The sequence below is a fragment of the Myxocyprinus asiaticus genome, chromosome 19, assembly GCF_019703515.2.
Source record: "Myxocyprinus asiaticus isolate MX2 ecotype Aquarium Trade chromosome 19, UBuf_Myxa_2, whole genome shotgun sequence".
Taxonomy (NCBI): domain Eukaryota; kingdom Metazoa; phylum Chordata; class Actinopteri; order Cypriniformes; family Catostomidae; genus Myxocyprinus; species Myxocyprinus asiaticus.
In genome coordinates, this window is record NC_059362.1 from 41,190,752 (window position 1) to 41,205,520 (window position 14,769).

Genomic DNA, 14,769 nt, shown 5'->3' on the forward strand with positions numbered 1-14,769 from the left:
AAACTTTTAAAAATTAGTTTCAATGTATGAGTTCAAACAGTGAGGAAAAAGCAGCCAACAAGTGGCCATTTTCATTTGATTGGACTGCCCAAAAGTTGATGTTTTTATAGAAAAAATGAATCAAAAATACAAAATAACTATGTTTAGGTCACATGGCAACAATGTATCATTCTGTGGTTTGAAATGTTTATAACTGCATAATGTCTACTCTTTCATTTACTAATTAAAAAAAATAGTATGTAGTACACAGTGTAGTATTCATTTAGTATGTAAGCAGTGTTGGTTGGGTTACATAAAAATAGTAATTCACTACAAATTACTAATTATTTCTCTAAAATTGTAATCAGATAACGTTACTAATTACTTCATTTAAAAAGTAATAACATTACTTATTCAATATGCAGTAATTAATGTCTATATTTCTTTCTTGTTCATTGTTACAAGTCGTACACTCCTCACATCTCTCCTTCACAATGACTCGTTATGGAGCCAAAATTCATGTGTTCTACATAAATAATATATTAGAAATAAGCATAACCCCATAATGTACTTAAAAGTTATAAAATTAATTGAAAGTCAGTAACTGTAATCTGATTACAAGAATTTAAAATGCATTATACTACTCATTTGACTAAAAAGTAATTAATTACAGTAACTAATACTTTGTAATTCGATTACACCCAACACTTAAGTAATCCATTCCAAATATAGCCATGGTTTTTGCCCAGACTACTTAAATCACATGCCATTTCTCTTCTATTTACTCCAGTGAGCTGTATGACTACAAAGGGCAACAGAGGATAAAGTATGAAATGTTACATAGTTGGTTATATCAGATACATCTACTAGGAAAAAACACAGACTTTACAATTATTTTTAGTCCTCCAGCTATCATTAAGATCCCATGAAATGTTCTGCCTGTGATTTTATAGTTAATGACTGACTTGAGCCTTGTAAAATCACTAAGAAGGTTATCAGTCCAACAAAAGCCACTCTGGAAATAATTGATTTTCAGTTGTTTTAATGGAGACACTGATTAACCTTATACTGTGATGAGTTACAATAATTTCCATAGTTTCCGACTCACAGCCAGATTTGGAAAAGAAAAAAAGTATATCAATATGCTGCATCTGCAAAACTAAGGTACATTATTTACATTCCAAAAAACAAACAAAAACATCAAAACAAAATAATAACAGTGCCAATGGTTCTAAGGGATGGCAGTGAATACTGAAGCCTATAAATGGCAAGTCAACGTTCTGACTGTAGGGCCAGAGCCAAAGCAAAGACATTTCAAGAACATCTGAGAAGGTTTCGTCATCTTAGATGTTTGAAAAACACTTTGAAAGGAAATAAACGAAATACTCAAACAGACCAGAAAGGAAAAGATTCCTGATCTCACTGTCTTTCTTTCTCTTTATATTGTGTATATCGTTCCATTGCAGTAGCCCGTCTGAAGCCAAGAGTTTTCCTGAAGTGCGTGGCCTATCACAATTGCTCCAGGGCTCCATGGCACCAGTGGTTCAATTAATGGGATCCTGTCCATTATTAGCCATGTGTTGCACTAGAAAACCACTGGTTATAATTTCCTGAAAAGAGGGGGTGAAGGTAAAAAAAAAAATGGAGGTATGGAAGTATAGGAGATGGAGAAAAAGCACATATGCAAAAAAAAAAAAAAAAAAAAAAAAAAGTGTGCTTTAAGGGGAAAATGTGTGCAAATAAATTTCCTATCTAAATCTAAACATTGTGGCCATTTTGTTTTGGCATTCAAGGAGGACTGCAAGAAGGGCAGTATAATAAAGAGAAATACTGGTGCAATTAACCATACCTCTTCTGTCTGTCTGGTTAAAATCAGAATTTTCAGACACTGTTGTTAATTTTTGGCCCCATAGGGCACCTACTGCAGTAGTGCATAAACAAAAAATTTAAATGAAACCGTCATTTGTTTTCCTACAGTTTGAAACCATCTGACAATAACAATAATGACAATAATAATATTAATAATGCTTCAAAGATGCAGGAAATTATTGCCTAAGGCATGACTCTTTACAATATTTTCAATACATACTTTGTAAGTGTTGAGGAAAAAAAATCCTTTTATCTGCTACTTGTTGAAAAAAGAATGTACAACTTGATTACTCTAGTTCTTGTGTGCCTTAGTCTTTTTGCTGCTTTTTCACATTTTCGGCCAATAGATTTTGTCTTTAGGTTTTTTTTTTTTTTTTTTTTTTTTTTTTTTTTTTTACAGCTTTAGCTCATTGGCAATTTTAGAGGCGATGTTCTTGAAAGCAATGGATGTTCCTGATATCCGCTTGAAGCGTACACCGTTTAGCGAGAGGCGGGGCAGCTTGCAAACTTCCATCTCCCATTGGACCAAGCTCTCGGCGTGGCCATCGCCATGGACGCATAGAAGCAGGAAGCGCTCGCGTTGCTCGTAATCGCAGTTGTTGGCGTCCAGGACTTTGCGGATCTCGCGCATCATTTCTGTGGGCTCCATGGAGGAGGTGGTCTTCATGCTCCATGTGAAACGTAACGAGCGGGGTTTGGCGTCTTTATGCTCCTCTTTCTGATCCCCAGATCCATTACGACTGCGGAGAGAAAAGGAAACAGTCAGAGTAAAATGTATCTTTGAGTATGTGTTTAGAAGACATGCTAGTGTAAACATGACAACCAAGTGCATGAATGCAGGTGCTTCTAGCTCGATTTCTTGCACTGTTGCATCCCAAAATGTTTCAGACCACAATTCATATCACAAGGCAAGTATGTGTTGCATTCTCAACATTGCCACAAGGGGGGCTGTAGCGGATATTAGTGTGAACTGTTCGCTTTGATGGTGAGTTTTCTCTTTCAAGTCAACTGCTATCATGGCGGAGCAACAATTTGTAGAGAATATTGCTGAGCAAGCAAGTTAAAGTCAATATGTTTATAACAACATTCCATAATAATAACACATCCAGTTTAATGGCACAGAATGTTGACAGTAACTCTATCGCCCCTTTGAGTTCTGAGGTTTGGAAACTTAACATCTGCATGTGCATACTTGCATAAAGTACATTCTGGCCTTAAAGGGGCAGTCACACAAGGCTTTGAACACTATTGGTCACGTGTCCTCTTGTCATGCAGATTCACAGTTCAGAGTTCACCAAACTTGAACTTTGGTATGCAGCACTGTACGAAAATTCTTCGCATGAACTTGCGTTTCCGGTCTCCCGCGTTCATATGCGTTTGAATGGGAGTGAACGGAGAGTGAAATGTAGTGTGACCTCCCCTTTAGGCCTAAAAACACTCTACGAAAGTATGCAAAAGCAGACGAGAATGCTTGGCCATCGCATTGTAAGCACACTGTCCCGTTGTACATAACATGAGTCTTGAGTTACTGTGGTGGTAACAAACCTCAGTACTCAGGGGGGCGACAGAGTTACCTTGATACCTTTACATGCCTAAGGGCTCAGTCACAATTACCCTTGTGCTGCAAAACCAAAGGGATCATCGAATTTCCTTGTGCAAATTTAGCAGGAGGTTTAATCTTGTTGAACTTTGACACAAATTTTCATTGTTGACCAATAGCAAATTGCTTGGTTTGGCACCTCTGTGTGGGGCAGTCCTTTGTACATAACTAAACCATACACTCACCAGCCACTTTATTAGGTACACCTGTACATCTACTTGTTCATGTGATTATCTAATCAACCAATCGTGTGGCTGCAGTGTAATGCATAAAATCATGCAGATATGGGTCAGGAGTTTCAGTTAATGTTCACATCAACCATCAGAATGGGGAAAAATTTTGATCTCAGTGATTTAGCCCATGGAATGATTGTTGGTGCCAGATGAGCTGGTTTGAGTATCTCTGTAACTGCTGATCTCCTGGGATTTTCACGCACAACAGTCTCTAGAGTTTACTCAGAATGGTGCGAAAAACAAAAAACAACCAGTGAGCCACAGTTCTGTGGATGAAAACGCCTTGTTGATGAGAGAGGCCAGAGGAGAATGGCCAGACTGGTTCGAGCTGACAGAAAGGCTACAGTAATTCAGATAACCACTCTGTACAATTGTAGTGAGCAGAATAGCATCTCAGAATGCACAGCATGTCAAACCTTGAGGCAGATGGGCTACAACAGCAGAAGACCACGTTGGGTTCCACTTCTGTCAGACAAGAACAGAAAATTGAGGCTGAAGTGGGCCTACCATTTGCGTACCTCAGCAAAAATCCAGATTTGTCAGACCAGACGATGTTACTGTCCAGTTTTGGTGAGCCTGTGCCCACTGCAGCCTCAGTGTCCTGTTCTAAGCTGATGGTAGTGGTACCTGGAATGGGTCTTCTGCTGCTGTAGCCAATCCGCCTCAATGTGCAATGTTTTGTATGTTCAGAAATGCTTTTCTGCATAGAACTGTTGTTACGTGTGTTTATTTGGGTTACTGTCACCTTCCTGTCAGCTTGGACCAGTCTGGCCATTCTCCTCTGACCTCTGTCATTAACAAACCATTTTGCCCACAGAACTGCCACTCGCTGGATGTTTTTGGCACCATTCTCTTTACACACTAGAGACTGTGTGTGAAAATCCCAGGACATCAGCAGTTACAGAAATACTCAAACCAGCCCGTCTGGCACCAACAATCATGCCACGGTCTAAATCACTTAGATCACATTTTTTCTCCATTTTGATGGTTGATGTGAACATTAAATGAAGCTCCTGACCCATATCTGCATGATTTTATACATTACATTGCTGCCACATGATTGGTTGAATGCATGAATAAGTAGATGTACAGGTGTACCAAATAAAGTGTCCGGTGATTGTATACTCTAAATAGACTAGGCACTCATTTTAGCAGATGTGTCATTACTCAGGTAGCTAGTCATACACGTTATACATTTTGACTGTTTATCTAACTTTAACTACCTTGTTCAACAAGATTCTCTTCAAACTGTTGCTTGGTCATGATAATTGTTGAACTAAAGAAGAAAACTGACTGTAGAAGAATATAGTTTACGCTAAAGCCCACGTTGAAAATGCAATACGTGCTTGCGTTGCTTTATAAACATTGCGATTGGACACATTTCGTGTTTGCGTAGCTAGAAGAAATGTGTTCATGTACTTGCCTTAATCTCAGGGAGAGAGATTAATTTACATTAAGTCATTTAGCAGATGCTCATGTAAGTTACAAACATAATGAAAACAAGTTCCTCTACAATTTTGTATTGTTTTGAGTAACAGCACATCAGGCATGGAACAACTTGAGATCATTTGACATGCAGTGAACACAGAATTAACCATGCAGAGATACAGAAACATTGTACCAAGCAACTCAAGGATGCAAGCATAAAAATGTAAAAATATCAAGAGAAAGAATCCCCATTAGATCTCAAAAACTCAAATCAATGTGAAGCAAACAAAAACATTCAATACAGAATGAAATAAGTCATGTTGAGTTTCCTTGTTGCCACAAGGCAGAGCAAATGAGCTAACTGCTAACATAATCAAATGACTACTGACTTTGAGACAGATTACAGTACATCAGAGGCAAGGATTTTCTAGATAAATGGTCCATTTCAGACTCTCATAAAACTCACTGGTTAAAACAAATGAAACAATGCATTCCGTCTTCGGGTATTTATAAAAGATGCTCTTTTATATGAGACTAATGATGGCAATGCAGGGGTGTAAAAAAAAAGTGTTAAAATCTGTAAAACCAGATGTCCTGTCTCACCTTGAGTCCTCATACCTCCCATTTCTATCGCATTCTGCCGGAATTCTTTAAAAACCAGGATGAGAAAGAAAACAGTTTAGAAGCAAGAAATTCTAAAACTCTGATTATAAAGGAAGGAGCAATAAGACAAAATAAGCATTTCAGACATCCTATGATAAAAGAATGTGAGAGAGAGAATATCAAAGACACAATGTTGGAGAGAACGCCACCAGCAAATGATTTCCATATACAATTTCCTGCGTAAACAGAAAGGATATTGGACAAGCACTTAAAGTTGACCTGTGTGAAGTGATAAAATTGGACAGAAGGAGACAGAGAGTTACACAGATATCCTGCCTGTATGATTCAACTTTCTGTTTTAAATAGATTCCATGCAGTTGACACAACTGATTTTGTCTGGCTCCAGCAAAATTGAGGAGAGAAACAAGATTTAAAAGGAAGGGGGTTTCATAACACTTATGGTACATAGTATAAAACACATTAAATATGGCCACAAGTGGCACTCATCGGGGTCCAAGCACATGCACTTACAAAATGACCAAAACAGCCAAATTTAAAAGCTGTGGATATAGTAGTTTTGGTAACAAATTTTAACTTTCTTGTTAGCAGTTACACAGTTTTGATGATTTTCTTACATTATAGTGACACTTAGCATCAAAAATTGATGAAATTTGACATGTCTCCTTGCATTGTCCTGGTGTACCAATTTTTGAGCACTTTGGATATTGCGGTGCCAAGATACAGACCAGTTAGTCATTATGGGCCATGCCCCCCACATACTTTTTTGTGTTGGCTTATATCGGCCAAATCAAAATTAATTTGACTGTGTTTTATCAGCAGAGTATCTATATCAAATTTCCAACAAACAGAGCCTTGGACCTTTAGTGCTTGGACCCCAATATACAGACATATTCAGTCATATGGGGACATTTGTTCACCATTCTACAGAGAAAAACAATGAAAAGGAATTTAGGAGAGGTCATGCAATTAAGTGAAGAGTGTACAGCAGTCAGGGGAGAAGATAGTGTACAGAAAGCAGACAGATGCATGGAGCAACATTTAGAAGACAAACAGCCTTTTACATTGATCAACATGGCTTGCTTGCTTTTGGTAACATGGTTTCTTCACTCAACGTCTTAGCAGGACAACCTCATTAATAACTTCGCCTAACTGCATGAACATGTTCTCAAATTATGAAAATGACTCCTTTCAGGCACTTGAGAGAGGGAGACTCTCCAAAGATAGTTGGTAGACATTTGCTGTCTTTAAAAAAACATGTTCAAAGAATTTCCAGGGTATAATACAATTGAATTTCAATCAACAGCATCTGAATCATGCAGTCAATTACAACTGAAAATAATTGCAACTTCTTCAAAACGAATGAAAAATTTGTTTACAGCAAGGTCCCTTGCAAAGTGCCAAATTCTAGGAAAATTTAGATTTTGTGAGTAAATAAACAGCTTAATTTCGGGGAACTGCAACATAATACAATCGCAATGCAATAATGTTTTTAGCTGGTCATGACATGAGTTGAAAGACTGCATTTAACTTTGCCCATAATTAAAAAAATATATATAATTGATGCTGGGATTGCTTACCTAAAGTAATAATATGCATGGGGAGGTCAAGAAGCAGTGATCAGAAAATCTTGGACAAATTCTACTTCTAAAGGAGAACTCTGGAACAGGAGGTCTGAAATAGGGAGAGGGGGTTTTGTCGCAACAGGCAGTCTTGGTACCTTAACTCCTGAAATCTTGTAAAGAACCCCTTTCAATCACCACATCTGTCAGACTCAGCAGCTAAATTAAGAGCCCAGTAGGGTGGCCTGAATTACAAAACCAAGAGTAAGTCTGTTAACTTATCGCAGGAGATGCGCTAATGCATTTACTTCCATATCATCAGAGCAGATTAACAGTTCAGTTTCGTAGTGATATAACGGAGTAAACGTTACTGATGATGAAACCTGTCAAGAACATATCTAGGTCATAACTCAAAATCAAAAGTAGTAAATAAGGAATTTTACATTAAGAAATGTTTTTTTTTGTAGTGTGACATTATTTTCATGACAATTAAAAAAATGTGCCCCCAGTTCTAATTACTGTAATGCAAAAAAAAAAAAAGTCTAATTGCTATTTTGCTATATATGATATATAATTTAAATTGTAAAATGTTTGTACATTATGGTAGTATTTGTTGCACTGCCTTTATGCTAATTTAAATACTAAAAAATATAATTGTATTACAATTACTAAAACCCATGCATTATGGTAATGAGAATTTAGGGAAAATAATGATATATTGCATAACTTTCATGAAAATAATGTCACAATGCAAAAAGAGAATCTAAATAGTCCTAAAATAGGGTTTAATTTCTTTACGCAACATTATATATATATATATATAACTTCTTTTTTTGGGGGGGGGGGGGGGGGGGAATGAAATGTGAGCCAGATATGTATTTGTGAGATTCACACTTATATAAATGAACAAGAACATCATAATTTACATTTTGTCCAGAGTTTTGGATCCTTTGGCCCACTTATTAAGCTAAAAACACAATCTTTCATAAATAATTAATTGCACATAAAAAGGTGTGAATGAAAAATGAGGCTCTAACGTTTAAAAATGTAGGGAAACCAATTCATCTGCCATTGTGCTCAGTTGTAACCTGTGGCATGCATTGATGATTAGTAATGTCTGTATGGTTCTGTTCATCAGAAAACAGCAGAAGTCTCAGGCATGCTCAGTCATACTCCGATTAAGAGACAGTGTCAAAGGTGAGTGACAAGCAATTAATTGAAAACGTCTTCACACTAGGGTTAAGAGTTAAACTTTATATTTCAGGTCACGGTCAAACTGCACACAGAGCCAATTGTGGGTCCTACCTTTTGGTAAACCTGAATGACATGTTTCTACAAAAGAAACAGAAAACGGAGACATCGATCAACATCTAAAGTAGATGTATAGTCTCTTGATGGCATATAGGAGAATTGTGACACCAATGATAATGTTCAAGCATAATCCCTGTATCTTCTGTTCATTCCATATCTGTTTTGAAATCAAAAAACGGAAAACAAGAAAACTTGTCTTTTTATGTAGCAATTATTTGCCTTGGTAAATTATTCACAAAAACAGGGTTTTTCCCTTTTAAAAAATGCATTATGGATTTGGAAAAATGACATTAATATTGATTTTGTAAATTCTTCCAATTTTTCCAGTTATCTGTAACTGTATCTGTTATTTCCCGAAATGTCCACAAAGCTTGCGTAAAGGCTAACGAGGATTGACACTTTTAACCTACTTTATGTTCTGCTGTTCCTGTGAGGATCATAGATGCTGGATCTTAGTTTTATGTGGGGTAATGTAATAGCAGAGTTTCTCCCTGATTTTAATCCCATGCGAACTGGTTGTGCCAGTAATATTTCCAGACTTTTTCCAGACTACACATTCCCGCACCGATATAGATTATAGCGTAGGCTATTTTGCCTTCTATAAAACTCCCAGTAAAAATAACCCCTGGTTCTAATCCCGTGCAAACTGACATGCTGGTAAAAAGCCAGTGAATCCGCACTGTCCAACCTGTGAACCCTTTAACTTTCATTGTTTCTCAAGTTATTCAAGTGTCTGAAGTGGATGCTGGCCAAGAGAAGAGACCAGAAATTGTAGGATTTCAGGCTCGCTAATATCACCAGTTCTGTTGTTTTTTGCCAGTTATTCCAATCAATTTCTTCTAATAATCCCACATTCAGTATATCATCATGTTTAATATTTTCTGCATAATTAATCAGCACTGCCATACATTTTTATTAGGTCAGTTATGTGGCGAGAAGACACACCCATCTCTGTGATTTCTGCAGACATCACTTAACTCCCATGCAAATCGACGGTAAATTTAGAGACATCTGCAGTACTAACATGATACAGACATACGTCCAGTAAACTAATCCTGTCCAAATAGGGCTTTCCTTCCCCCTTAAAAGTCCCTTTACCGTATCCACCTTATTTTGCAATGCGGAAGCAGCAGCAGCTGCATTTCCGGCGAATGTGACAAAGTTCCGCTGGCTTTGACTGCGGTATAAATAACTAGAAGGTTATAATACCAGAATTTGGTGATATGTGCTTATAAACTATCACACAACCACAGGATGTACAGCAGAATTATGTGCCAATGTCGGATAATTTTCTAACATCAGCATTTATAGTAAAAGAGTGAGTAAATCATTCACTTGTTGCTATGTGTTGTTGTATTGAAGAGACCGTAATAAAATCTGCTGCTTACTTTACCGAGATCATGATGATGCAGTCTTTCTTGTCTCTATGTAAACCTCCGTTCATATGTACCTGCTTAACCTCCAATGATGCCTTTATTTATTTATTTCCAAAGATGATGTTTTATAAGCCTTGCTGAATGTTTGAACTGCGTGTCTGTTTACTACGCACCGCTAAGAAAGAGAGAATGCTCTCTGACAAGAACGGAGAGTAAAAGGCGTTTATTATTTTGCCAAGATGAAAAAAAAATGCAGCTTTGGTGCAAAGAAAGTTGAGCAGCATTTTCCCGGCAGCTTTCTCCTCTCTGCTGGTTGTGTAAAGTTTGTGGAGGCGTGTCACAAGGCATGGAGGACTGTCCTGTCTGCACCTGAATTCATTCATTCTGCCTGTGCACAGTGTGGCAAAATGTGATAAACGGTAAAACTATATGCGGCTCAAAACCAATGAGTTTATGACAATCGTAATTAATGATAATATGTCGACATTTATTGCCAGCCTGTAATATAAAGTAATATAAAGTAGTAATATGTAGTATTTCTGTATAGCTAAAATAGCTAGAAGAGGCTTATACCGGAAGTGGTCCACATTCAAGGTTGATAATGGCGGTGTCATGATAAATTGAGTCCGCCCGGTAAATCTAGTCCCCATGGGGGTAACCGTTTATAATGCCTGAGCTAAAACCTACCATGTTATCGTGACAGCATGTCATTGAAGTCTAGGCTAACTGAAAAACACAAACGATGACACATCTTTAATTTCACAATCTGTAACTTCAGTTATATAGTATACTATTATGTGTAACTTATGGTTTAAATGTCATTAAATGTCATATTTACAAAGTTATATCAACATACATCATAAAATGATTTGAAAGGATTTCTACTCAGGCAGTGAATATAGTACCCATTAATAGGTCCCTCAGCCAATGGAATTGCTGTGATGTCAGAGGGAGACCTGATTTTCAGGGGGGACTCGATTTATCATGACATGGCACCCTAGTTTCGCTAAATAATAAGGTGGATAAAAACAGGGCTCCAGACTGCAACGTAAAATATATGTTATATATTCACCTGCTGTTGAATTTTGTAAGTGTTGATGAGAAGAGTTACGTAAATTAAAAATAGATAGGTTTTTTTCAGATTTTCATTTTACTTCTCTTCAATTTTAGTTTTGAGAAGGAAGAATGAGAAACAAAAAAATAGAAAAAGGCTAGAATTTCAATTTGTGCGTGTTTGTTTTTTTTTACTTTTGCAGAAAAAAATAAAAAATACAATGAATGTTTTTTCATTTTCGTTTTTTTTTTTTATTTCAAAACGGATATGAAATGAACGGAAGATAGACTGATTAAGCATCACAGGAATCAGACATTGTCGTAGTGAAACGTCACAAAACTGGTCAAGAACATGTCTGGTTCAAATGCTGCATTCACATTGTGTCGGAATTATTGTAATTACGAGATTCTCGAGACAACTCGGGAGATTCTGTTTGGAGCTGTTCACCTTGGAAGTTATTTGCTTCTATGGTAACACTCATACGCCAAAAAGGCTTTGTTGCTGAAAACAGCAAAATATTTATCACTACATTAATTCACCTCTATATTTTCTTGCTAAATGTTTATGAACAAAGAAAGTGGTCCAGGTAACAATGGCATAATAAACTATTTTTTAGTTGATTTTTATTTAGTTTTTTACACTAATCACCTTTAACTGTTAAGGCCGCTGCCATACTGGCTCTTTTTACACAACGAAGCGACTGTCAGGTCGGAGCTTTTAGAGAATTCAGAGTTTTCTAGAAAGCCGTGAATTTCGTAATTACAGTAATTCCGATATGATGAGAGCACATCTATATTTTAAAATGTCAAAATCAAAAGAAACCCGAAATGCTATTTTGCTAAAGGCTATTTGAAGTCTATATTTCAAGACCATTAAGATTTTGCATTGTGACATTATCATGAAAATGTTATTTACAATTGTCTAATAAAACATAATATAATGGGCCCTATTTTAAGAGCGCTATGCCTAAAGCGCAGCCCTATGCGATACATCGTACACGCAAAGTCAGTGGGCATGGCCATGAAGTTTTTATATTTTCGTGCAAGCAAGCGCCAAGTCTAGATGCAAGTTGGTGACAAAGCACCTGCAAAGTGCAAATGGGCTGGGTCAAGAGCAATTTAATTCGGAGGTTCTTCTCCGGTTGTTGCGCCATTTGCGTCCCATTATATATTTCATTTCATGTCAAGCAACGCTGATATAAATGAAGAATTAATTGGCCGTTCATAAGAATTTGGTAGTGTAAATGGGCTGTGTGCAATGCATCCCCTGTGCTGCTCTGAACCACGATGTATGTGTTGTACGTTCTCTATCGGCCTCTCTGGGACTGCTCACCTGTGCCTCACCTGCTTGAAATATGCTTTGCCTCTCTCCCGATGTTCATTGTTTTTTAAAGTATATTTGTTATACTGTATGTTTCTCTGTTTAATGTTTTATGTTTAATTTCTGTACAGTGTCTTTGAGTTTTGGAAAGGTGCTATACAAAATAAATGTATTAATCATATTGATCTGCTGACACACAAATCATGGCAAGTGTTAAAAGTGATCGATAGCTCTTTGAAATCATCTGGGTGGAATTCCAAAACTGAAAATGCAGTCTAAAAACTGTTTACACTTTGCGTCGAGAATAGACGTGGTTCTCGTACCTTCTTAGCGTAATGACCTATGCTTTGCGCCACTTCACATATAATACACCCATAGTTTGCGTGCATACACCCACAGACAGCGCAAACACTCCCACCCACGCCCACTTAGCTGGCACGAAAATTGCGCTTAGAATAAGCGTTCTTATGAAAATTGGATAAGCCGTAGCACTGCGCCTAGTGCTGTCACGAGAGGCCAGTATGTATAATATATATTGCGAGGTATTGTCTTTCATTTATGCTGATCTAAATAAAAAAAAACCTTGTATTGCAGTATTTTTTTTATTGTCATACAGTAAAAATGTATGCATTATAATAATGGAAATCACCATTTAAAATAATAAGAATAAAAAAATAAATAAAAATGAAAATGTCCAGATGCATTTCAAGCATGAGAATTTTGTGGGAAATGTATTAATTGTCATGAAAAAATAAAGGCAAATGCAAAAAACTCTTAAAGGTAAAAAGAACTAGGCAAAATACAACTTCTTATTGTTTTTTATTTATTTATTTTTTTTAATTTGAGGCTGAAATGTGACCTGGACGTGTTTTTGTGAAATTCACCATGTCATAAAAATTGATGATGCAAAAATCACATCACTGATCTAAAAGAACATAAGACAAGGTAAACAAACTAACTAAAACTTATTTTGCTGGCAGTGTAGACACAATAAAAGAATTGACAGATCTTTGTGAGGGACTATTAAGTGGCAAACATGTTGTAAGTATGATATTAAGGGGAGAACTTATCACAAAGATAACCTGAGGTTATTACGTCCTTGCTATGTTTTTCTTGCCTTTTTCTACTGACAACTGAGAACTCTGTGAGGATAATTATTTTGAGGGACTTGCCGAGGTGTAATGAGAAGGTTTTGTGACATTTTTGTTGTGTATTAAGAGTGGTGTGTTTGTTTACCTGCGTGTTAGCTTGGATGTAAGTTTCGTAAAGAGGTTTGTGGATCCACGGCTCCGGGACTGCGAGAGAGGCGTGGCATCGTGTGACAAGGTTGGAGAGGCAGGGGGTCCGTTATAAGTGGCTGTGCGTCGCTCCCTCAGCTGGCCTCCATGGAAAGTGCTGCGGCTAAGTGTGCCTCGTGGGAAACGCAGGCGATCCGGGGGAGTTGCGCTACTAATGCTGTGGGTGGAGGCACCAGGGTTCCGCTGACTCGTTGGAGCCGTGCTCGTACTGAAGAGTGAAACGGGGGAGATTCAAATAGAAAGTCAAAAAGAAAATATAACAATATAGGAATTTGGTCAGAAACTGTGGTTTCGTGTAGAACACTAATGGGTTATAGTCACAAAAATGGAGTCTTTCACTAGTTATAACAAGCTTTGTTCATAGTACTATCAAGAAATAAACCATTATTTATTTCATTCAATTTAAATTCACAAAGACTCCCCCTTCTTGCAAGACATATTTCTTTGCAAGAGGCAACCCTTAATCACTTAATCAAGAACTTGATCCATACCTGAATGTAATGGGAACACCAAAAAATATGTTTCCAACATATCAACATCTATATTCATAAAAACTATGATTTGACCACATTTTTAAACAAAATCCTTAATCTGTGTGCAGACAATTATTGTAATCATTAAACATTTCAACAGTGTTATGAATCCTGCAGCTAGTCCAACTAGATTAATAGAGTCTATTTCCTATATTAGTGGGTCTAAACACAAGAGGAAGTTAGTGTAACGATTTGAGTGAAGATGCAGGATATCCTTAAACGAACATCGACAGGTCGTTTCCGATTGGTCGCGACACTAGTTGGATGTGGGCGGGGCCCCTTGGGATGAGACGAGGGGGGCATGAAATCAAAGACGTAGACAGCAGAGAGGTCAGAGGATGTTAAATAGAAATCAAGCAAGGAGAGACACTAGAGACAGACGCTAAACTCGTTTTTACTTGGGCCTGAAGAGGTCAGCGGCGCCATCATTGGACGGCAGGCTGGGGCGGCAGGTGTATCCAGAGGCCGAGAGGGATGTGGCTTTTTGGTGGCGTAGACGAACAGAGGCTGATGAGGCTGCGAAAGCCGCAGTGTTTGCCGTCGAACTTGTGCTGACACTTCCAGTCATTTCACTCAGGCTGGTCA

The 14,769-nt window shown here is 37.5% G+C and overlaps 1 protein-coding gene across 11 annotated transcripts in view; it reads right to left on the reverse strand.

Moving 5' to 3' along the window:
- Nucleotides 1-23: 23 nt before the first annotated feature.
- LOC127409939 (MAP/microtubule affinity-regulating kinase 3) overlaps nt 24-14,769 on the reverse strand; it is an 87,255-nt gene continuing 72,509 nt past the window's right edge. The window contains exons 15-19 of one of the 11 annotated variants that reach the window (XM_051644925.1): nt 14,583-14,762; nt 13,590-13,859; nt 8,598-8,624; nt 5,713-5,757; nt 24-2,588 (exon numbers count right to left, since the gene is read on the reverse strand). In XM_051644925.1, the coding sequence (XP_051500885.1) occupies nt 2,243-2,588; nt 5,713-5,757; nt 8,598-8,624; nt 13,590-13,859; nt 14,583-14,762 (868 nt within the window). In that variant the 3' untranslated portion in view covers nt 24-2,242. Of the gene's footprint in view, nt 2,589-5,712; nt 5,758-7,450; nt 7,538-8,597; nt 8,625-10,666; nt 10,706-13,589; nt 13,860-14,582; nt 14,763-14,769 lie in introns of those variants that run through there. The other 10 variants (XM_051644924.1, XR_007892065.1, XR_007892066.1 and 7 more) reach the window with 10 other exon arrangements.